General features: G+C 38.2%; 2 protein-coding genes and 1 long non-coding RNA gene across 6 annotated transcripts; 1 reads left to right on the forward strand and 2 right to left on the reverse strand.

Annotated features, from left to right (window-relative positions):
* Window positions 1-3566: 3566 nt before the first annotated feature.
* On the reverse strand, window positions 3567-13354 carry LOC121894160 (interferon-induced GTP-binding protein Mx-like). 2 transcript variants are annotated; one of them, XM_042406563.1, is made up of 12 exons: window positions 12888-13354; window positions 8648-8785; window positions 8358-8512; window positions 7318-7456; window positions 7009-7207; window positions 6849-6927; window positions 6517-6639; window positions 6256-6391; window positions 5823-5981; window positions 5670-5746; window positions 4822-5055; window positions 3567-4269 (listed from the first exon to the last, which is right to left on the reverse strand). In XM_042406563.1, the coding sequence occupies exons 1-12, from the start codon at window positions 13072-13074 to the stop codon at window positions 3988-3990; spliced, it is 1908 nt and encodes a 635-aa protein (XP_042262497.1). In that variant the 5' UTR covers window positions 13075-13354; the 3' UTR covers window positions 3567-3987. The 2 variants fall into 2 exon arrangements, with proteins under 2 accessions (XP_042262497.1, XP_042262498.1); XM_042406564.1 differs by lacking the exon at window positions 12888-13354 and adding an exon at window positions 12135-12270.
* Window positions 13355-15073: 1719 nt separating this feature from the next.
* On the forward strand, window positions 15074-17310 carry LOC121894161. 3 transcript variants are annotated; one of them, XR_006095494.1, is made up of 3 exons: window positions 15074-15259; window positions 15870-17012; window positions 17221-17310. It is a non-coding gene; the product is annotated as an uncharacterized LOC121894161 (long non-coding RNA). The 3 variants fall into 3 exon arrangements; XR_006095493.1 differs by having other exon boundaries at window positions 15870-16716; window positions 16904-17310; XR_006095495.1 differs by having other exon boundaries at window positions 15870-16716.
* Window positions 17311-19108: 1798 nt separating this feature from the next.
* LOC121894228 (zinc finger protein 544-like) lies at window positions 19109-22237 on the reverse strand. The gene is made up of 3 exons (XM_042406674.1): window positions 21987-22237; window positions 21339-21695; window positions 19109-20302 (listed from the first exon to the last, which is right to left on the reverse strand). Exons 1-3 carry the CDS (start codon window positions 22168-22170, stop codon window positions 19482-19484), a joined length of 1362 nt encoding a protein of 453 aa, XP_042262608.1. The 5' UTR covers window positions 22171-22237; the 3' UTR covers window positions 19109-19481.
* Window positions 22238-24533: the final 2296 nt, after the last annotated feature.

Consider the following 24533-nt stretch of genomic DNA (forward strand, 5'->3'; position numbering starts at 1 on the left):
TATGATAATTTGTTGTTTCCCGTAAAGAAATGATGTCGTAAAAAGGAACAAAACTGCTAGATGAAAGTACTAGTCACTGATGAGTTCTGTCCCTGACAAGTAATGTCACATCTGCTGCAACATAAACCTTTAAACAGCTATGGAGCGGATGCCACACCTCCTCGCCTACTAGAGGAATATTATTTATTTAACATTTGACAAGTTACAGAAGTTGAAAACTATGTATAAATTATGTTTTTTTTGTTTGTTTGTTTTTACACCACTATATAAGAAAAAGAAATGTAATACACCTGTTTAATTAACATGATCAACACATTTTTTTCTACCAGCAGGAAAATCTTTGTGGATCTGTGAATCATTTGATCGAGTTTTCGGGAAAATTGGACGCCCTTTTCGTTGTAGCCATTTTTCGAGTAACACCGCCCCCCTCTTACTCATTTTGCCCATTTTTCGAGTAACACCCAAACTTACTAATTTTACCCATTTCTTCTTAACACTCACTCCATATTCATGTTATCAAGTTTTTGCAAAAATTGGACACCCTTTTCATTTCACCCATTTTTCGAGTAACACCCCCCCCGCTTGCTCATTTTACCCATTTTTTGACAAACACCCAATGTCATTAATTATACCCAAGTTTTCGACAAAATCGGATGCCCTTTTCATTTTAGCCATTTATCGAGTAACACCCCCCCTTTACTCATTATATCCATTTTTTCACTAACACCCCATCTCACTAACTTTACCCATTTCTTGATCAATACCCACCCCATGTTCGTTTTGTCAAGTATTTGACAAAATCTGACACCCTTTTCATTTTAGCTTTTTAGCCCTTTCCTCACTTTACTCATTTTCGAGTAACCCCCCCCAACTCATTTTATCCATTTTTTAACTAACACTTAATCTCACTATTTTACCCATTTCTCAATTAAGACCCACCCCATGTCAATTTTATCAACTTTTCGGCAAAATCTTTTCATTTTAGCCATTTTTCGAGCAACACTCCCCTTACTCACTTTATCCATTTTTTGAGTAGCATCCCCCCCTTACTAATTTTACCCGTTTTTTGACTATCACCCAATCCTACCAATTTTGCCCATTTCTCGATTAATACCCACCCCATATTCATTTTATCAAGTTTTCGGCAAAATCGGACGCCCTTTTCATTTTAGCCATTCTTCGAGTAACAACCCCTCCATACTCACTTTACCCATTTTTTGAGTAACAGTCCCCCCTTACTCATTTTACCCATTTTTTGACTAACACCCAATGTCACTAATTTTACCCATTTCTCGATTAATACCTACCTCATGTTCATTTTATCATGTTTTCGGCGAAATCGGACACCCTTTTCATTTCAGCCATTTTTCGAGTAACAACCCCCCTTACTTTCTTTACCCATTTTTACAAGTAACAGCCCCCCTTACCCATTTTACCCATTTTTTGACTAACACGCAATCTTATCAATCTTACCCATTTCTCGATTAATACCCAGACCATGTTCATTTTATCAAGTTTAATTGGATGCCCTTTTCATTTAAGCTATCTTTCGAGTAACACCTCCCACTTACTTACCTTACCCATTTTACAAGTAACACCCCCCCCCCCTTACACATTTCATCCATTTTTTGACTAACATCCAGTCCTACCAATTTTACCCATTTCTCAATTAATACCTACCCCATGTTCATTTTATCAAGTTTTTGGCGAAATCAGACACCCTTTTCATTTCAGCCATTTTTCCAGTAACCCCCCCCCCCCTTACTCATTTTACCCATTTTTTGACTGACACCCAATCTTGCCAGTTTTACCCATTTCTCGATTAATACCTACCCCTTGTTCATTTTGTCAAGGTTTCGGCACATTAGGACGCCCTTTTCATTTTGGCCACTTTTCGAGAAACACCCCCTCCCCCCTCACTCACTGTACCCATTTTTATGAATAACATCCCCCCTTACTCATTTTACCCATTTTTGACTAACATCCAATCCTACCAATTTTACCCATTTCTCGATTAATACCCACCGCATCTTCATTTTATCAAGTTTTTGACAAAGTTGGACGCACTTTTCATTTTAACAATTTTTCAAGTAAAACCTCCCCCTTACTCACTTCATCCATTTTCGAGTAACAACCCCCCCTTCCACATTTTGTCAATTATTTGACAAGCACCCAATGTCACTAATTTTACCCATTTCACAATTAATACCTACCCCATGTTCATTTTATCAAGTTTTCGGCAAAATCAGACACCCTTTTCATTTCAGCCATTTTTCCAGTAACCCCCCCCCTTACTCATTTTACCCATTTTTTGACTGACACCCAATCTTGCCAGTTCTACCAATTTCTCAATTAATACCTACCCCATGTTCATTTTATCAATTATTGGGCAAAACTGGACGCGCTTTTCATTTTAGACATTTTTCGAGTAAAAACCCCCCCTTACGCACTTTACTCACTTGTCAATTAACACCCCCCCTTACTCATTTTACCCATTTTTTGACTAACACCCAATGTCACTAATTTTACCCATTTCTCGATTAATACCTACCCCATGTTCATTTTACCAAGTATTCGGCAAAATCGGACGCCCTTTTCATTTTAGCCACTTTTCGAGTAACACCCCCACCCCAGTCACTGTACCCATTTTTACGAGTAACAACGTCCTCCCCCCACTCATTTTACCCAATTTTTGACTAACACCCAATCCTACCAATTGCATTCATTTCTCGATTAATACCCACCCCATGTTCCTTTTATCAAGTTTTCGACAAAATTGGACGCCCTTTTCATTTAAGCCATTTTTCGAGTAACTCCCCCCCTTACTCACTTTACCCATTTTAGAGTAAGACCCCCCCCCCACTCATTTTACCCATTGTTTTACAAACACCCAATGTCACTAATTTTACCCATTTCTCGATTAATACCTACTCAATGTTCATTTTATCAGGTTTTCGGCAAAATAGGACGCCCTTTTCATTTTAGCCATTTTCCAGTAACACATTTTAACTCATTTCATTTTAACTTACTCATTTTACCAATTTTTTGACTGACACCCAATCTTGCCAGTTCTACCCACTTCTCAATTAATACCTACCCCATGTTCATTTTATCAAGTTTTCGGCAAAATCGGACGCCCTTTTTTATAGCCACTTTTCTTGTAAGACTTCCTCACAAAATGCCTGAGTTGCATATAAATAATTAGAAAATAATTAGAGTGCACTTTAAGCTTAATTGACCAGAAGATGCAAATTTGCTGTCCAAATAAAGTCCTTTATGCACTTAAGCCCTTTTACACATCATATAGCAAAAGTGTTATCCAGCAGTGGAGTAAAGGTGTGGTTGTGGCAAAATGGTGTTTATATGGAAATACTAGAGACTTTGTAGACATGTTTAATCTGAGTAAGATCCTGTAGCCCAACTCTGGCAGCTCCCGGAAAGGAGCTATTTTGGCTCCACTTTTGCATAGTGGTAGGAGGTGGAAACACATCATCCATAATTATATACAGTCAATCAAAAAGCAAAAGCAGGGGTTCCAGTCCATTCTTTTAAAAAGAATAGTTTGAGATGTTTTATTTGCCAACAGAAGAAAAAGGACAACAAAAATATTAATCTAGACATCATAATTCCTACTTCCAATAAATAATAATCCAACAAAGATAGTTTCACTTCAAACACAGTTATTGTCTAAACACAGGAATGAAGCAATAACTCAACCACTACTGAAACTAAATCAGCACAGCAAATAAATCATAAGCTACTAATGCTGCTATTAATACATTTTCAACCAAAGTAAACTTACATATCATATACACAGATCAAACTATTGAGACCTATTGAGAGAATTTTTATGAAACATGAACATATTGAATGAAAAGTCTCAGAAAACATGGATATTAAATCTCTAAAATAAATGACTAATTATGCTCAGAAATATGCATGGTAGAGAAATAAAGAATGCTGAATTAGCACATTTAAATGTGCTAATTAGAAATCTGGGTTTAGGTTTTGCACTGGAGATGTGTTGAAGTTGTATATGTTCATACTAAACTCAGTCAGCAAAATGCGTGCATTTGACAGGCGCTTGATGCGACCCTGAAGGTTGGTTCTCTCGGTTTTTATGCCATGTTCCTCATGAAGCAGGGACTCGGTTTTCTCCTTGTCCTGAAGCATCTGCAGCATCTCCCTCTGCAGTTGGACAGCAGACTCCTGCAACATCTGGTAGCGGATCACCAGTGGGATCTGATCAGCCAGACGCTGACCAGCAATCTGTGGTTTGTGGGAGGACAAAGATAATGCTCTAAATTTTAGCTTTTTTGGGTGGCACTTTAAAATAAAGACTGGTCTTAGTAAATGTATTGTTAATTTCTGCTGTTCAGTATCATTTACATATTGAATGAATCCATTTGGCAAACACTTTTGTCCAAAGCGTTGTACACATGAGGTTTGCCTGTCTTCACTGTCTCTTTTCACATACATACAGCAGGAAACATTTTACTATTTACTATTTCCCTATCATCAATACTAATAATGTCCTTGTCTATATATTATTTGGATGTCACTGATAAACCATATATAAAACTAAACCACTTGTTAGTAAATTTACTGATTATTAGATCATTATGATCTCACTATTTGTGAATCACTCATGAACAAAGTGTTTTGAAAGTGTTGCCTTTGGAGAGTTTCTCCTGTGAGCCATCCTAAACAATTACAGCCACGAATTACAGTAATTCATGAAAATTACTATCTTTATAGTTTATTTAAGATGTGTATGATTTATGAAATGCTGTGAAACACAACATGTAGAATTATTCTTACCTGGTAATAGGATTTAATGTGTTTCATCATCTCTTTCAAGGTGGCCCCAGTGTCATTACTGCTGAGAGCGCGGCCAGTGATTTTCTCCTGTTCTACTTCTTCTCTCTTCCGTTTCCCTAACTTCTTGCTGTATGTGCTGTCCTGAGTGTAGACGATCAACTCCATCTTAAACTGAGTCCTCAGCATGGACTCTGCTGTAATTTCCTTCTTGTTTACAATAGCTTCAATTTTCACCTAAAGAACATAGAAATGTATCAGGAGATATTTAACAATATTTAGTCAAATTATATGGAGCCCACAGGAAAAACATAACAACAATAATTAATATTTCATGCTCTCAATTTAATAATTTGTGCTTTCAATTTAAGAGAATTCACCATCATGCCATTCTCTCCTCCTGCGTACACCCTCACTAGGGATCGCTTGGATTTAATAAGGTTTTATTTTGATCTTGGACTAAATGGGTATATTTTGGGTTTTGGCTTGTCAGTACAACACTCTGAGATCTGAGACTTTTTTGCTGCAAAAACTTTCACACTCCTGCATATGTCATGCCAGTATGTCAGGATTGCTCGCAAACCTGGAGCAAATCAAGTTCTACCCGCTCTTCATTCAACATACATCAGCACATAAAAAGACATTTGTCAAACTTCTAGCTGGCTGAGTGTGTTTGGTGCCCTCAACAAGAGGGGAACAGGCAACATAGATAAATCAAGAGCACTAATTAAATAATCCGTGTGCATGAATTATTGAATCAAGAGCACGAAATTTGTTTTGTTTTTTTCTCTGTGGCCCCTCCTTGGCCATGTAACATTATATACAGTAGCAACTGACAATGAAAATGATACCTTGGCTATTGTGACGAGGTTAGGGAATCCAACGAAGCTGCACTGTGCCAGCTTAAACAGCTCTTTCTTCACAATTTCTAATAAACATACAAATCAGTAACAAGGTGAAAAATACATGGTCAAATAAAAACTGTATTGAGGTATGAGACATACCTGCCACTTCCTTGAGTTTCAGGATAGCAGGATCTTCAAGATGTTTGATGTGCTCCTGGACCATGCCCTCAAAGGTCTTGTAGTTGATGAATCCTGGCAATTCTCTTCCACGGTACTTTCGCTCATACTGAGCTACCTCTCTCTCAATATTCCAGTTGACTGCAACATGAATGAATTTGTGAAAGAAAAAGTAGATGTAAAGTAGTTCATTTGTTGATTAGCAGAGGTCAGTAGAGCAAATTTACGTAGTTATAAAAGTTATTACTTTGTATTTGGAAATGTAAAACATGTTGCACTTTTCACATCAAGAAGAAAACAAAACACCAGAGGAAACAATATTTTCCTTAAGAGCTCACATATTATGTTACAGCTTTGCAGTATGAAAGCAAAGACACCAAAATAGATGTAATGACCAGGATGTTTATGCACTTACATGTTATTCCAGAGCGGTCTATGGTATCTTTCCATGCTGCAAACTCTTTTCTGAGTATGGAAAAGATATTGACTCCAAATTTTAGTTCGTCCCCTGTGGTGAGGCTGATAGCGTCATGTGTAAACGCTGTCACTCTCTAAATAATAGATAAAAGACATGAGAATAAATGTACTGTATGTCCTATTGTATAAGGAGTAATTTGGGTTAGGAGATGCAGTGTTTTGTATGTTACTTAAAAGATAAAAAAGCCGATAAACTCACATCAATGAGGAAACCGAGTCTCCCAGTTCTGTCAGATGGGGGTCCATTCCCATATCTATCCAGATCTGTCTGAGTCTGTTTTAGTTTCCCCTTTATTTGCTCCTCCAGTCGAGGCAGAGATTTCTAGAAATCACACATGGCTCAAAATATTAACACTCAAAGTCAGCCAAGTAATTTGTAGTGAACCGTTAAAGTGAAGCTGTAAAGCTGGGGACAAATCTGAGGACTAGCTAAAACCTACTAGACAAACCACACATAAAGACTGTTTCCATCAACTGGCACTGATTTTTAGTCTTTGACCGATCAGTTGTCATGTGTGTCCCTGTATTCACCTGGATATGATGCACCAGCTCAATGGTGAGTTTCTCAGCCAGTTTAGGAACAGTGGCATAGCCTTCATCATAGAGAGTTCTACAGAATGAAATAAAAGGTTACACAACCTGTGAATCTGCAAAACGTTGTTTACATAATCATCAAAAAGAGTGAACTCACTTGAAATGCACATGATCACTGAAGAAGGCTTTCTCTTTTTCTGTTGCTTCAGTAAGAGACACCTTCTGTTTGATCTCCTTCTGACCCCTGCACCTGACGATCATGTAGCCCTTCTTCAGGGGGATGACGCCATTATGAACGATGTGAACCACTGTCTCTTCTGTGCCTTTGTCCACTAGATCAGGTTTGGTCAAGATACCTAAGAGACAGAGGAATTTAGACAAAGTTTACTTAGAACTACTAAAGGACAGTAAGGTTTTGAGCTACCTAAAAACTTGGTGGCTTAAAAAAAAAATCCAATATATTTACCCAAAGTCCTCTCTCCATCAAGATCCACCTGCTGTGCCATGTTCAAAGCCTCTGTGGTTGCTATGTCCACGTTGCATGGAACAACCACCAAGCTGATGGTCTCTTGTTTTTTGATGAACCTTTCGATCATTAACTTTATCTGAAAGTATTGATTCATATTATATCAAGTCTAAGATTATAAACTGCACAACTACCAAATCAGCAATGTGCTTTGCACTGTTCTAATCAAATAATAAAGAACTACATTATAACAAGACTAAATAACTGTAGCCTAGCGGCCTTGTGAGGTTTTAATAGGCGTTACAGACCAGAGAACAAACTTGTTGGATGAATGAGAAATCTTCTTACCACTAGTGGTGCAATACATGTAAGGAAGAAATGCCATGCTGTTACCTAATTCGAAAGGGTTTCTCCTCGATTTTTCAGTATGCTGTTAACAAAAACCATTTACTAAACCCCTCCTCCAAACAGCAATTGTCCAATTATTGCTGAGCAACCATAACTAGGCAACGCTTGTCAAGCTTTGGCTTTCTCCACATGCAGAAGCGATGTGCATGGGGCTGTATTAAGAGTCATACTGTGTGTAAGTTTGCAGGGTGGTGGCTTTTAGCCTTCCCAAAACAAAAAATAGATGAGAAAAAGTGTAAGGAATGGATTCAACTGTGTGTTTATATGCACTAACGTAAATTGCAAATGTTGTCCAGCTAATTGGCTTAGCACTTACAGTAGTAGCTTAACCCACTGTTATTTCCCAGGACAGTTTTGTGGGTTACAGGTTATGTAAAAACAGTGTAGTTTCCCCACTGTGTGGAAGCAGGCCCTAGATACTGTACCACAGTGTAGGCATATGTTAGCAGCTCTGTCCTGCTCTTGTTGAATTTGGTAACACTCCTGCAAACAGCCCAGTCAGACTCAAGCTAGGAGCCAGTGTTACGTTTGCTAAACAAAATCGTCATCTGAGGACCATGATTGTTTATACCAGATTTTGTGGAAATTGCTCCAGTTGTCAAGATATAGTACTGAGACCTGAACTACTATACCTGCTCTCCAATGTTCTCTGGTTGTCCCTTGACAGCCACTCTGGTGATGCCGGGCAGGTCAATGAGTGTCAGGTCTGGAACATCAGGAGAGGCGATCTCCAGACTGATGAGGTCATTACTGATCCCCACCCCGACCCCGGCAATTTTATCTTGAGCTGGAGAGAGAGAGACCGATATATGATGATTACAAAGGATGGGCATGCTGATCACCGAGCAGCAAATTAAACCTTTAACCTCCTTCAATACTTGGCTTAATTGTTAAGGACATTTAAGAATACGGTATACTGTACCTTCTCTGATCTTTTTCTCCACATCTGCAGGGTCTTTTATAACTTCCTTATAGTCCTTGTAGCTTATCTTTCCATACCACTCCTCTCCCTCTTTCTTTCTCTTCATCTTCAGTTCAAGAGGACATCTTGTTACAATGCCTGAATCACGGGAGAGTGAATGATGAGACGAGGAGCAAAAAGTGAAATCCCATGTTCTTACCACACAGCAACATATCTCAGACAGTACATAAATAATTTCAATTAAAAATTGGGTCTCAAATAATTTATAAAATTGAAAAATAGGTCTGTACATCTAAATGTGTGACAGGCACATCAGAATGAGCAACTTGAGTAAAAGTGAAGAAACTTCCACACATTGTCTCGATTACTATGAGTATATTTATTTGCAACATTTCTGTCTACATGACTTTCTTCACATATATGATTTTTCAGGTCAAGGTGTAAGTTATATTGTCAATAAAAATAGGTTAATGATTGGGCCTGTCATTAAACATTTATTGAAATCCAACTGAAGTCACATTTAATCATACCTTTTGCAGTAAAAAATAATGTTACTGTGTTTTTTTAGTGTATTGTTAGTTGTATGTTATTAAAAATAACAAAGGTCTGTGGGGGAATCAGAAATGCTCCTTTTCATCTCAGCCAGATGATGTGCAGGCTCCATTCTCTGGAAAGCTCCACTGTCAGGACTGTTCTTTTTTTTTGCCTGCATTAAAAACCATAGAAGAAGACATGCCCATGGTTGTTGCCAGGAGCCATACACAGCAGTGACAATGTGACTGTGACTTGTGTGGTTTAAAGTAATTAAATAAGGCAATTCATATATACTAGCTATATCAAAGAAAACATTGTGTAATGTATTGTTTCTGAGTTGGGTTTTATGCGACTTGTGTGTGTGTCTGTAGTTGGCTTGTGTGTATGCAGTTACTGTACTGCATCAGTGTTAGCAGAGTTAGCTGTAGGCTAAGTGCCAATAAAACATTATGACTCAGCGTCAACTCTGACTGTCCTTTCTTGCACACTCCGTATATTACACATAGTATTTACAGAAAATGTGGTGTTGGTGTTTTTATTTGTAAAAACTTGATGGGTCACCAACTACCTCAATAGATGGGCTACATACCAGGAAAACCACAGTACTTGCTCTTGCTACTGATGTGTTGTTGTTGTTTTTTTTAACATTTTATGGGTCCACAAAACACTTTTAACAACAAAGTGGCTGCTTCTAGCAGGTCTTGTGCACATATACAGAGGAAGAGAGAGAGAGAGTGAGTAAGTGAGAGTATGTGAGTGAGTCAGACAGAGTGAGTGAGTGAGTGAGTCAGAGAGTGAGAGAGAGAGAGTGAGTAAGAGTGTGTGTGAGTCAGAGAGTGAGTGAGTGAGTCAGACAGAGTGAGTGGGTCAGAGAATGAGTGAGTGAGTGAGAGAGAGAGTGAGAGAGTGAGTGAGAGAGAGAGTGAGAGTGTGTGTGAGTGAGTCAAGGAGTGAGAGAGTGAGTGAGAGAGAGAGAGAGAGAGAGAGAAAGTTCCGACCAAGCAATCTGATTGGTCAACTAGACGTGCTCAAATCAGTATGACAGCACACCTAGCCATGATCAAATGAAAAAAGCCTCATCACTAAAAATATTACTCAGCCATTCATTAGAATTACAGACCATGACGTCGCGCTAACAACAACAGGCATTTCTGGGTAGATGACTGGTGGTTGATTTGAACTGCGGAGATATGTGAACTTGGCAAACTTGTTTTTTTTCTGTTGTCATTTTCAGCCGTAACTGTAACGTTTAAAGATATGTAGTTAAACACGGTGTTCCGACCTATCTGACGTTTCTGTTGGATTTAGTGTATGTGCTGTGTTGCTTTGTTAGCGTCCTTGGTTTGTTTTGTTTTGTTTTTTTTTTTGGGGGGGGGGACCCGAAGCGGACTTTTGAGTTGTCTTTCGTTTATGTTTGTGAAACTGGACTGAAATGAACTGATTAGGGGTTGTAGGGAAAACAAAACGGACCATTTACTGAGTGGATTGAAATATCTATATATAATATCGAAATATCTTAGTTACAACAAGATTGAGCTAGCAAAGCAGTTTTGTGTTTATATGTGTGGTATTTATTCAGTTTGGGAAATGCCACAATCTCTAGAAAGCATTAGCTCAAGTAGGCTGGCTGACTCACGACAGTGATGCAGTCAGGAACGAGGCGCTTGACCGCATCACTGAAGCACACCCTCTCTGTAATATTGCTTAATTAAAAATGCGATATTCTATCGTCATAAGCCGACACAACCAAGCTCAGGTCTCTGTCAGACAGAGAGCCAATCAACTGTGAAATATGAAATGACGCTTTAGTGGGGCTACGGGCTGTCTGCTCCACTTGTCATTAATTTCGTGTGATCTACATTGAATACACTAACACTCTGAGCATGCGTATTAATATTTTCCCACGTACAATACACATTGCATTGTGAGAGAGAGGCACATTCACGCCGGCCACCGTAGGCCCGCTGCGGACATGAATCAGGAAAACGCAGTCTGAAGCAGCAAGGCAGGGAACAATTAAAAATGAACTAAAATCTAACACAAATTATATAATGCAATTTATGAAGATGCTATATTCATAGATAATAAATTATAGCAGATAAAAATTTGAAAATTGATAACATCATTTGTTTGAACAGTTCTTTCTGGTGACAGCAGGTGGGGCTGTGCCTGCCCCTAATGACCAGTCGCCAGTGAATGTGACTAATTGAATAACTTTTGCAAACTTCACATCATGGGATCATTAAAGTTTCAAACGTGCACTTACTATAACTTGAAAATAATGATTTTTAGTCTCATTTCTGAATCTCACATTAGCCTATGTAGTTTAGTATGTTATTGATATGGGCTGAACACCCCTCCGCAATGAAGCATTAGGGGTCCATTACTAAACCTTTACTGGGATCTTCATGCAATCCGTGAATATAAACTATAAGATGTTCATTAACCATATTTTGTCAAAGTTTGGCATTCTCTCCTGAACTCTGTGTGCCATCTTTTCTTTTCCTGTGTCAACACCAGCTGAGCGGCTGAGATAAGTGTCATCACATTTTGGGCGCGGTCTCTTCTGTGACCCTAGAGGTCACGAACCATATTTGGAAGTTCAACTTCCTTCACATTCATGTTGCGGCTACAGCTGGATCATGAATGTATTATAAGAGCTGGATACTGGACCAAAAATGGCGCCCATTCAGTCCAATACGAATTGCTCGGCTGGCACATATGTCAAAAAAGTTTCTAGCTTCCCGGTTTACTTCCGTGCTGTGCGGCCCACTGAATATGCGCAGTGCTGTTTCCCCCACTGGCCCTGCCCGCGAGTTCCCGCTCAGCCCATAGACTTTACACTGTGATGACGTCACATTTTAAAAAATCACTTTTCTCGGCTCAAGGAAAATTTAACAAATATAAAACCTCCATGGATCAAAAATTATTAATAAAAAGAGTCATAATTGACCTTGTTCGCAGTTCGAGGTGTTCTGTCAGCAGTTCCCGTGTATGAGGAAATGGAATAGAGCTTAACTCTCTAAACTTTTTCAATTCATTCTCTATGGTGCTTCTTATCACTGCGTATGTAATTCCATCTCTGACCACAGTGTGGGATGCACTAGCAGAGTGCCGTTGTCCGTTTGTTAACTTCACGGGCAGTAGAAGAAGCAAATCAATGTTATTTGTGGGGTATTTTTTATATATATATTTCTTGAGAACTGCTCATTGAAAGAACCTCATTTCCCCATCAATGCACCTGCCAGGTATGAAGTAGATCGGATGAACGGTTCTCGAGATATGGATAGGACAAACTTACATACATACAGACAGACAGACAGAGATTCCTTGCTTTATAGAGAGAGATTTAACAGTGTAACTATTGGGTTGTACATTTCACTAAGTATAAGTTGGATTTGTTTAGTCTTGTTTTCAATAACAGAATGTTTTTTTAGAAAAAAATTAGATTTTTACATTACAGTTCCATGATTGTGCATTGTTGCCATATAGCAACATTTTACCAACTACCCCCTAAAAAATCTTTTTCAAATAGGCCGATTGCCATTGTTTAAGCAATTTTAGGTAATAAAACCACATCAAAACATTTTTTTTTGTTTAACTAATAATTAATGCAATAGAGGGTTAAAGGGTAAAATGTTTCACACATACGAATTTATAGTGAAGTATCTGCGTCCAAAGCAAAGAGTTGTTTTTAATAGCTTACCACTTCCTCTTGGCAGAGCCACCCCTGACAGCGCCTCCAACACAGAGCTCTTCCCCGAGCTTTGATCTCCAATAACGGCGATAGCAGGCAGCGCCAAGTCCTTCTCTACACCCAGAGAGCGAAGACGATCAATGAGGTCAATGCAGGGACGCACCTTCTCCTCATACTGCTGGTTCAGAGAGTTCATGATGATTTGTTGTTTCCTGTAAAGTTTTTCTGTAATGTTTTTCTTTTTTTTAACACCACTAAATATTAATAAAAAAATACACTTGTTTGATTAACATGAACTACTTATTTTTTTCTAAAAGCGGGAAAATCTTTGCGATTCACCTTGTTCTTGAATTAGATGCGCATTTTCTAGCATTAATTTCTGTAAAAATTAAATTAAAAAACCAATTTAAAATCCACTCCACTGCCGCTGATAAGCAGTATGTAGACAGTTTTCAGTGCGTCAGGTGAAAATGGGCATGTACTGCAATGAAACCAGGAAACTCGCTGAGAAATCAAAACTTGATTTAAGTTTCGTTTCCTTGTCTTTCATTTCTCTTGCTATGTTTAGTGGGACCAACGCCAAAGTTGCAGAACTCTATGTGACAAATTGGTGAAACGTATATTAAAGGAGGGCGCTGTTGAAGCATTGTGCCTATGTAATGAATAAACCTGTTCTCCATGTGACAAATGCCTTGTTATGAGGTTTTGTGAATGAACCTACCTCCAGCCCAGGGTTAACAGAGTATATACGGTCATCTAAATTCAACTACGACACATTGTATAAATAGTCCACCTGGTATTTGGGTGCGTGGCTGAAAATCACTGAAGAAACTGAAGACAGTAGTGGTCAGTGATTTTAATTAATTAACCAATATGTCCATCTTTTTCCATTTAAAAAGTTTTATTTTTGTCTATCATCAAAAGCAATATGTAGTCCAGTCTTTCTTACATTTATAAGTATGCACTATATATTTTACATGATGATTTTTGTAAATGAAAAGGTGGCTTTAACAGTCAGGTCAGATACTATTTGCAACTTTGTGATTGTTATTATATTATAGTGGTTCATCACAGAAATGTTGTAATCGTAATGTATTCGTGTTAATAAATATTTTACTAACAGGTTAAAGATCTGTTAATAGAACAACATTTGTGTTGTCAGGTGAAAAATCTTTTGTGGCTAGTGAGAAAAATCATTAATAAAGTAATTAAAGGGCTCACTTGCTGATAAATTTGCAGTTATAAACTTTAATAGGTTTAATAGGGTCACAGGTCACTTTCTCTCTAAAAAGCAGCAAAGGTCAGTAAGTCATCTTATCAATGTTAATACGTTATAATAAAGAGTTTTTATAATGATCCCTAATTTTTTTTTTTTTTTTTTTTTTTTTTGTAAATGTCGACACATTTTTAAAGAATGGATTTTGATCTGGATGCCCTGGAGCACTTTTCCAGAAGATCAGAGGTGAAACGGTCCATTGGAAGGTTGTACATGATGAACTAAAGAGTTAAAAAGACAAACAGACAAGTGTCCTGTGTTAGGAAGATAAACAATCAAACTGATCTACAGTACAAAGCATTAGTAAATTACTTTTTTAGGCTACTTCTAACAAGGTCAGTATAAACCCATTATAAAAAGTACCTTATTAGAAAAAAAAAGTATATTAAACTAACTTTTATCTGTGTTGTAGTTGTTATGTTTCAACGCTTGTTCAGGCATAGGCTAAACAATAAGCACGCAATTAACAACCGCCCAGGCTATGTATGTAGTCAAGCCAGTTGGGGTGCTGAGTCAAACATAATTTATTTTTATGCACGTCAATGACAATATTAAGCACAATGAGGGCGTGAACCACCAGCACATTTCCTTCATTAAATACTAACTTACCACAAAGCATCTCTGCACGCATCATAAAAACCTGTTGAAGTTGTGGTGACCAATAACTCAGTCAATTATCTGTGCCAAAATGAAAAATGTTGTTGCCTGGGAGCAGCTAAAAGGGCAGATGATAGCCTACTATTTGGTTTAGCCCAAAATGTAAATACTCAAAGTTCAAACACCTCATATGTATTTCTCGCTCTATTGATTTAAGTTGCTGCTCTGCTTTATGTGGTTGTAAACTTGCACTTCCAGTATTTCTGGCAGCACCTGAAGTGAGCACAGGTCGGTGGAAAATCTCCTGAGTGACCAGCAGGAGGCGACAGTGCTTTCAGAAACACCACTGACACGTTTCATGACAACAAAGTCTGATAATGGGATGTGTTCATCTGTGTAAACAGCACCCCAGCAGACATGGACACCCTGCAGTATCTAAACGCTCTTATCTCTGAGCGGCTGGCTGCGGCGGTAGTGGAGATTATCAGGGAGAAATCAGCCGATCCAGGTAGGAGATAGATCACCTGAGAACACTGGTGCTCTGTCCTCAAGTAAGATTACACAGATCAAGTGTGTGGAACTAACACTTTCATCCCTGGCAGCTGTGACACAGGGTACAGTAGATGCATTTACATTATTTAATTTGCGTTTTATAAACAAAGTGTTGCAGCTGACATGATGAGGCTGCAGCTCCTTTTAGTTTTTGTCATATTGTTTTCAAATAATGGCTCAGATTAGCCTATTTTTCATAAGGATGTTTTAAGAATGCATGCATGGTTAAGAAGCAGTGGCGTGTGTTGACCTTTAAAACAACAATGTCTATATGACTCTAGATTCTAGATTAAAATGTGAATTTAGAGGCATTTTTCATCTCCAGTCTCACTTCTATCTACACTCTTAGCCTATTTCAATCAACAGCTCCACAGGTCCTAAATGCAACACTGGATGCTGATTTTTGCTGTTCATTTTTTTCAAGAAGACATAGGCGTTAAACAAGATGAAAACATGTAACAAAATGTGTAAGAGGTCATGGATGCACTCATGGTTGTGTTTTTTTTCATTCAGATACAAATGACAAGATAACATATATATATAATTTCTCACTTGTTTCCTTGTAGATCCACTTGAGATCACTCATTATGAGCAGGATGGGTCTGATGAGCAGCAGTACCCTGAACATCATCTGCTCCTCTAGAAGAGACCGACCATGACTACAACCTCTCTCTTCAGTCAGAGTGTTCATGATGAAACTCATTCTTACAGTCCCAGCCAAGACCAGACTCTCAGCAACAACACGGAAGTGAATGGAGAAAGGATTAAGGCACTCACACTAACAGGAACAAGACAAAAGAAGAAAAAGGCAAGGCAAATCTATGACTTGTACAGCAGAGGAGAAGAATTTATTGGAACAGAAGTTGCTAATATTCTCACTAGGGAGAGAGGAAATGCTTCCCATCAGGGAAAAGCGGTTTGAAGAATCGAGACATTTGAGGGATCATGTGGGAATCCACACAGGAGAGAAGCCGGAGCAGTGTCAGGAATGTGGCATGAATTCAGAAATGTTTGTTTACGTTTGTTTAAACAGCAATAAGGCCTTTTATTTTGGCTTTTTATCCATAGGTCACACTTTCCAATTACATAACACACCTGTTATTAATATGAATGAAATAAAAAGATAATAGCTGTTTTCAGGGAGGGCATGTCTCTTGAAAATAAAAGCTTTCAAGTACAATAATTTAAATGTGTGCTGAGTTGGTGTTTATATATGCTTCAGTTCCTGCAGCAAAAAGTGGACTCTATTGAGGAGAACCTGAAGAGGCTGATGACCTGGGTGACAAAATTCCAGGGACCAAACAGCGAAGACAATGCTCTGGACCTCAAGCACAGTGTGGAGCAATTACAGCCTCTGTGGGAGAAGAAACAAGCGGCTCCTGATTGAGAGCACAGTGTGCTCTGTGATCAACTGTAAGTTTGAATGGCAGGAAAAGAAGACTGATGCACTTAAAGAAACTTTCAATTATAAGCAAACCATGAGCAGAATCACAAGCCTACACAACACTTATTTACCTCAAAATTGACAGTTTGTATTAAAAAATAAATAAAAACACAAGCAATTTCAAATTCAAACTGATATATACTGTATGTATTGTAGAAGCAGTCATGAGGTCTAAGCCAGGGCTGGCAGAGAAAGAGGCTGAGAGGATGATCGCTGAAACCCTAAAACACTCCAGCAATGGCCGAAAGACATCCAGAAACATTAGGTTAAGGCTAAGATGTACTGCAAATCTTGAGAACACATGAGCTCTGTCTTCTCGTAAATGACACGTATTTTCCTAAGTTAGTAGCTAAAACAACAATGTTGACAGCTAGTTAGAGGCCTTCAAAGTTGTGTCTGAACCAAGTTTAACCATTGGTGGAGATACAAATTAAATTGCTAAGAAAATAAGAAAACTTGCCTCTTTTTTCCAGGAAAAACAATGTCCAGACCTTTCACTGATGAAAGAAGAGGAAGAGGACAAAACATACATATTTTGAAAATGTATCGTTGTTACATGCTTGCAGGAAGTGCATTAAAATGTTTCATTAAATATATTATTTCTTGTCAAAAGGATTTGTTAACTCCCCTGTATGTGTGTGTTCTTGAATTAGATGCGCATTATCAAGCATTAATTTCTGTAAAAATTAAATAAAAAAACAATACAAAATCCACTCCACTGCCGCTGGAGACAGTTTTCAGTGTGACAGCAAAATGGGCATGTACTGCAATGAAACCAGGAAACTCACTGAGAAATCGAAACTTGATTTAAGTTTCGTTTCCTTGTCTTTCATTTCAGTTATAAACTTTAATAGAGGGTCACAGGTCACTTTTTGTTTTATCTACTAAGTTAGTAGATAAAACAACAATGTTGACAGCTACTTAGAGGCCTTCAAAGTTGTGTCTGAACCAAGTTTAACCATTGGTGGAGATACAAATTAAATTGCTTTTTCCAGGAAAAACGATGTCCAGACCTTTCACTGATGAAAGAAGAGGAAGAGGACAAAACATACATATTTTGAAAATGTATCGTTGTTACATGCTTGCAGGAAGTGCATTAAAATGTTTCATTAAATGTATTATTTCTTGTCAAAAGGATTTGTTAACGATAAAATCGTTTTAATTTCATGTTATTTACCTATTCATTTTTTATGATTTTATTTAAGGTTTCTCTGTAAAGCACTTTATTCTACATCTGTTTTTAAATGTGCTTTTGAAACAAATCTGACATTTAACTTGTCCTGTCTGTGTGGCAGTATGTAGGGAAGTGTGGTCAGAGGGTCCAGGAAGGTGGTGGGGGTCTTAGACTTAGAGATGTTGTCAAAGATTAAAAAAGGTGATTTATTCACACTGTGCCACCAGATCACACATAACAAAAAATGAAAGGATACAAAATCGCAAACTTCTCAGTGTCTCACACCTGAAACAGGTAAGATGGTCAGAAATACCCTGATATTAATCACATCTCTGGCACCAACTAGAACTACAACAGACTCACAACCACAGCCTGTATTACACTGACCATCTATTAATCTGCCAGTTATTCTCTCAATTAATTAGTAATTTTGAATATAAAATGTCAGAAAATGTGAGAAATTTAATTGATTTAAATTAAATTACCTTAATAAAATACAATTGGATAAATTACTAAAATAAATGCATTGAATTCTAAATTAAACTGAATTACATAATCACATTAATTAAATCAAATGAAATTGATTGTCCTCAATGAAGTTGTACCATCAGATGACTTAGGGAGGGAAAGTGTGGCTTAGCTCAGGCTAAAGGTTACTTTCACAACTCTGAAAGTAGGGTTTAAACATTGTTTAAGACTTTTACCACAATGTCCAACACTTTTTCACAACTATAAGTGTGCAAAAATAGAACCGCTCAATATCATTATTTATATCTCCCTTTGACCTCACCGTCACTGTGATAACTGTCTAGACAGCTGCTGATCTATTAACATAATAACTTTTTTAAAGCATTTTGAGCTGCATCTTATAGCATGTAAGATTTGATCATTTTATTCAACTTAATTCTACTTTCTGCTCTGTGTGTTTGTGTTGTTTGGAATCAATTTTCCTCTACTGAAGTGTTCAGATATTAAGGATACATGATACTAAATGTGATACTATAAATGGATATTAGTAAGTTTTACTAACCTGGTGACCATCCTCCATGACACCTTGTGTGACTACAAACCCCTGAGAAAGATCTGGAGTCAAACCATGTGATGCTGTCTTATAGGATATTCAGTAACAGTCCTGCTGGCAATAAAAGTCATCGACCTCATTTGAAATAAATAAAAAACAAAGTCAGTACATTCAAAAAAATTTAATTAATAGAGCTTTGCTTCCATAATTTGCTGGACCACGTGGGACTAAATTGTAAAAGCTAGAGTTTACATGATCTCATACAATGTATTTTAATGTTAAAATTTGCTCCCCATCTTTTAAGACTTGAACTGTCCATAAATTTCAAAGCAGAAAAACAAATCTCTTGGGATGATAAAAAAATGAAATTAATTTCAGTTAGTCAAGAAATGTTTCTCTATACTTTCTCCTAGAGAAATTAATTGTGAACCATGGACAGAACCGTATTATGCACTGCAGTCAACATATTATCTATGTTTTCCAGTGAGTACTATATGGATGTATTCGTAGTATATAGTAGTAGTATAATATTTGTACAGTCATAGTGGTTGAGTGTAATCCATTTTGTCTTCTGCATGGGTCTTTAGATGTGTGTTTAAGTTGCTCTTCCTTTTGAAGCTTTTCCCACACACCATGCACAGATGGGGTCTCTCCCCTGTATGTGTCACCCTGTGAGTCTCCATGTCGCCCTTTCGGTTGAAGCGCCGGCCACAGTCTGTGCACTGGTACGGTCGCTCCCCTGTGTGGATTCTCATGTGCAAAGTCAAAGCTCCGCTCTGTCTGAAGTTCTTGCTGCATTCCTTGCACTGGTACGGTTTCTCTCCTGTGTGGATTCTCACATGATCCTTCAAATGGCTCGACTCTTTAAAACGTTTTGCACAGATGGGACACGTGTGTCTTCTCTCCCTGGTGAAATAATTTATTTCTTCTTCCGTTTCAACACTTACCCTTTCCTGACAGCACAAATTGGAGTTTTGTCTTTTCTTTTGTATTGTTCCTGTTGGTGTGAGCACTTTAATCCATTCTCCATTCACCACACCTTCTGTACTGTAACTATATTCACTTTGAGATGCGAGGCAGTCTGGATTTACCGAGTAGAAGGGCTGAGAGACTCTGTTCAGTTCGTAGCCTTCTCCTTCACCATCTCTACTCTTTTCCTCATCACAAACACTCCTCTCTGACTGAAGAGGGAGTTTGCAGTCATGGTCGGTCTCTTCCAGAGGAGCAGATGGTGTAAACCTTTCCACTTTGATGTACGGAAGATCAGGGTCCTCGCGGTCCTGGCAGGGGCTCCAGGCTTGTTCAGTGTACTGCTGCTCATCAGACTCATCCTGCTCATGATGAGTGATCTCAAGTGGATCTACAAGGAGAAAAGTGAGAAAATATACTACATTTTACAAGTATCTGTTGTCTTGTCATTTGTATCTCAATTTGTACATATTTTACTAATAACAATAATTATCATTCTCTCTTAAGAAGACATGCTAGCAGCTCTGTGAGGCTCCATTTGAGCTAAATTAAAACACGTTGCACAAGTCTTCTCCTGTACACCGAGTTTTATTCACCAAATTTTGCCCAAATGATGGCACTGGATGAGTAGTCAGGAGATCAAAGTTATTATAATTCATCCTCTGGGGACCATAAATTTCACAGCAATCCATCCAATAGTTGTTGAAGCGAAGAAAAATCAGAGGATCACCAAAGTCATTTGAATACACTGTCTGGAAATCATGTACCAAATTGTGTGCCAATCCATGGAATAAATGTTGATATATTGTTACGATGAATCCTCTAGGGACATTGAATAGTTGCTGTAAATTTCTTGGCAATCCATCTGATAGTTGTCAGTATATTTCACTCTGAACCACAAATTTCAACCTCATGGTGGCACAGGGGAAAAAGTCACCAAAATCAGTAGGATTCATTCATCGGGCACCATGAATGACTGTACAAAACTTCATGGCAATCCATCATATAGTTGCAAATTGAGATATTTCAGTCAGGAATAAAGTGGCGGACCGACAGACCAGCATTGCCATCACTACATCCACGCAGTTAGCACAGCCAAAAACTGTCTGTTACCATCAGCATGTTGAAACTAAAGCAAAGAAGAACATATAGTGTGGCATTTGGGAAGTTGTTTCACCTTGTTGTTGGCATGCAGTGAAAATGTCATCAAGGGACGAGATAACCTGAGTGCAAATAGATTATTTTCTGATGTGATGCTGTTTTAAAAGCATGACCCGAAAAAGTTTTAAAAGTGTGACCCGACAAACCTGATCAAAACCTCTCAGTATAGAGAGAATCTCCAACACACAAGGATACAATAACAAAATAATGAACGTAGCTTTTTTCAGTCCTCGGCTAGATGTGCTTCTACCCAGTCCTCTCCTCACCTTTCAGTTGCTGAAGTCCAGAAGACTCTGGCTTCTCACCAGCCTCCCTGGTTGATGGAGATGTTATAAACTCATCACCATCAGGTTCAGATTTGATATCTGCCATCTGTTCAACAGTTAATACTCTGTAAAGGTGTGAGGGTGAATCCTCATGATGTTCTCTTTTCACAAACTGAGGAGACACTGTGGTGTCACATGGCTGCCTCCAGGACGGCCCTCGCTGATGATCAGCCTTCTGGACTTTAGTGTGCAGGGTGCTCGGGTGCTCTGGACTCACATCTGGGGCCCAGACGTCCTCCTCATGGCAGCTTACAGGGGAAACCTCCTCATCACAGTAGTGAAGGCTGACCTGTTGAGCTGTTGAGTGAAATACGAGTGCAGACAGAGGCGAGACTGGAGATGAAAAATGCCTCTAAATTCACATTTTAATCTAGAATGAGTCATGTGGACATTGTTTTTCAGTTTTAAAAGGTCAACACATGCCACTGCTTCTTAACTATACATGCATTCTTAAAGCATCCTTATGAAAAATAGGCTGATCTTACTCTGAGCCATTATTTGAAAAAACTAAAAGGAGCTGCAGCCTCTTTGTTTACCTAAATGATGAGATATACATCATTATCATGTAGAAGCATTTAATCCACACACCTGATCTGTGTAATCTGATTTGAGGACAGAGCACCAGTGTTCTCAGGTGATCTATCTCCTGCTTGGATCGGCTAATTTCTCCCTGATAATCTGTAAACGTTTTCTCCACCGCCCCGAAAATCTCCACAGCCGCCGCAGCCAGCCGCTCAGAGATAAAAGCGTTTAGATACTGCAGGGTGTCCATGTCTGCTAGGATGCTGTTTTGACAGATGAACACATCCCACTATCAGACTTCCTTGTTGTGAGGCGTCTCAGTGGTGTTTCTGCGTGTGTTTGAGCCGCTCAGACAGACTACTGTCGCCTCCTGCTGGTCACACAGGAGAGTGCACTGACCCGTGCTTACTTCTAGTGCTGCCGGAAATACTGCAACTGCAAGTAGTCACGACCATCAGAGAGGTAGCAGTGGTGGAGGACACATTCATATCTTTTACAAGTATAAGTCCTGCATTCAAATTTGACTAAAGTAGAAATACAGAAGTATTATTAGCAAGATGGACTTGAAACAACAAAACTAAATGTACACTTTATGCAGATAAATGGCTGCTGTCACCTTTATTTTAATATTAATAATGATGCATAAATGTGCAAGACAAATTTTAATGTTGGAACTGGTCAAGGGTGGGCTCATTTGAACTACACTAGATGTTCTAATTTAGTCTAGTTTATATATAAACTATATTTTATAAAAAATATTGCTACTTTTAATAAGTTTTGAATGTTAACTGTAAAGGCTCATGCACACCCTCAGCTTCTTGTAGACAGATAAGCAGGAGAAAATGTCCATAGGCAAGAGAAGAGAGAATTCCTGGACACTGTCTTTTCACTTGCAATAACCTTTATTAATTTTAAAAAACTATTTATTCAATAAAGTTTATTGCAAGTAAAAGGACAGTGTGGGGGAATTCTCTTCTCATGAGTTTTGAATTTAAAATCTTCAAAGTAACTACAGCTGTCAGGTACACATAGTAGAGTAAAAAGTGCAATATTACCCCTGAAATGTAATAGAGTAAACATATAAAGAAAACTGAAATACCCAAATAAAGTGAAAGTAACTCAAAATGGTACTTAAGTTTGGTACTTGAATAAAGCCTAGCCTAGCTAGTTTAGCCTAGTTTTCATCGCTGGTGTCTGGTAACATACAAAAATATATTTATTTCTCAATTTATTAACATCATAGTCTAACACAAGATTAAGATAACGTAAAAGAACGGAGATCTATTTTAGTTTGACATTGGTAAATTATTTTAGGGTCACATATTTTGTTGATGTCCCCATTTCATTCACTTCGGAATCAAGACTGGTAGTTTTACTAATAAGGAGGGGTTCACCATTTACACTATCAATTATTAAAATATTTGACCCACTTTAAAAAAGCTTACCTTTTTAAATTAAAATATATACAATTCCCAACCAAAGACATCTATAACACTCAATTCTTTCAAAGACCAGTTACCCAACAAAATCTTGATGACAAATTCCCACTCTGTGCTCTGTGGGGATGTGAACCCTTGCAAACTTCCAATGCTGTCCTGTTCTACAGTAAGCAGCCACTTCAGACTGTACAAAACCAACAGTCCTATGGTATAGATGCACTGCAGCCACAAGATGGCCTCATCGTTATAGTAATTTGTGTCTGTATGCAGTAGGCTATGTTTGTCAGTGTACAGTTCAGCAAAGTCAATCTGTGTGGCAGTGATGAGAGCTTTGACTCTCTGCAGAAACAGCAAATTTTGGGTGGAATTAGATCTGACTTTATGAGTACTAATGAGTGATTCACCAGCCGCTAATTTCATTTTCTAGTAAAAGAATCCTTCTGGAGTCTCAAGGCAGCACATTTGACTTGTGTTAAATGTCCAAGTGAATCTGATAAAAATAAAGACAGCTGTACTTTTCACCCCATTGCTTCTGGAAAAGGACATGCAACAACAAAGCCTCTCAACCATATGCATTCCTAGATAGACACAGATGTTGTGTTCATAAAGGCTTTTGTTTTAATAAGGACTTCAAAATACTGCACTTTGCTGTTTTGGATTACAAGAAGGATCAGACAATGTCACTGTGGGCTTCACATTGTCCCTGTTTCAGACACCAGGTTAAATTTTCAGTATCATTCAGTGTATGAAAAGTAGCTAGTTTTTCACTATTTCAGTGCACATTTTGACACAGATCAGATAAAGAGATCTGAGTAGATACATGAGGACATGTCACTTATGGACAAATTTGTGCATTAGCACAAATGGCTGTAAAACATCATCACTCTCATTGCGGTGCAAGTGTATGGACCTGTACACATTATCATGGACATCAGGCTATACATACATGGATGGTCAATCTGTTTTATTACACTGATGCGAGCCACATGCTTAGCAGGTCAAAAAACAGGGTTGCACAAGTCATATTCATGTAAACAAACAGCAACCGAGCATTATCCTTTGATTTTTACAATACATGAATTTCACAGATTTGTTTAAAATTGTCCAAACCTGAACCATGATTTATGTACAGATATGAGCCCACAATTTACTATTCTTCTATTACAACTGGGGT

The sequence above is a fragment of the Thunnus maccoyii genome, chromosome 3, assembly GCF_910596095.1.
Source record: "Thunnus maccoyii chromosome 3, fThuMac1.1, whole genome shotgun sequence".
Taxonomy (NCBI): Eukaryota; Metazoa; Chordata; class Actinopteri; order Scombriformes; family Scombridae; genus Thunnus; species Thunnus maccoyii.

What these genes read in the sequence shown, in the direction of transcription:
- LOC121894160 (XM_042406563.1), bottom strand. Translation starts at nt 13,074, where the DNA reads ATGAACTCTCTGAACCAGCAGTATGAGGAGAAGGTGCGTCCCTGCATT. An exon ending in GGAGAAAAAGATCAGAGAAG is followed by an intron (nt 8,513 to 8,647) that starts GTACAGTATACC and finishes CTCTCTCTCCAG; the next exon opens with CTCAAGATAAAATTGCCGGG. An exon ending in CAGAGAACATTGGAGAGCAG is followed by an intron (nt 7,457 to 8,357) that starts GTATAGTAGTTC and finishes CAATACTTTCAG; the next exon opens with ATAAAGTTAATGATCGAAAG.
- LOC121894228 (XM_042406674.1), bottom strand. Translation starts at nt 22,170, where the DNA reads ATGGACACCCTGCAGTATCTAAACGCTTTTATCTCTGAGCGGCTGGCT. An exon ending in AATCAGATTACACAGATCAG is followed by an intron (nt 21,696 to 21,986) that starts GTGTGTGGATTA and finishes TTCACTCAACAG; the next exon opens with CTCAACAGGTCAGCCTTCAC. An exon ending in TGGACTTCAGCAACTGAAAG is followed by an intron (nt 20,303 to 21,338) that starts GTGAGGAGAGGA and finishes TTCTCCTTGTAG; the next exon opens with ATCCACTTGAGATCACTCAT.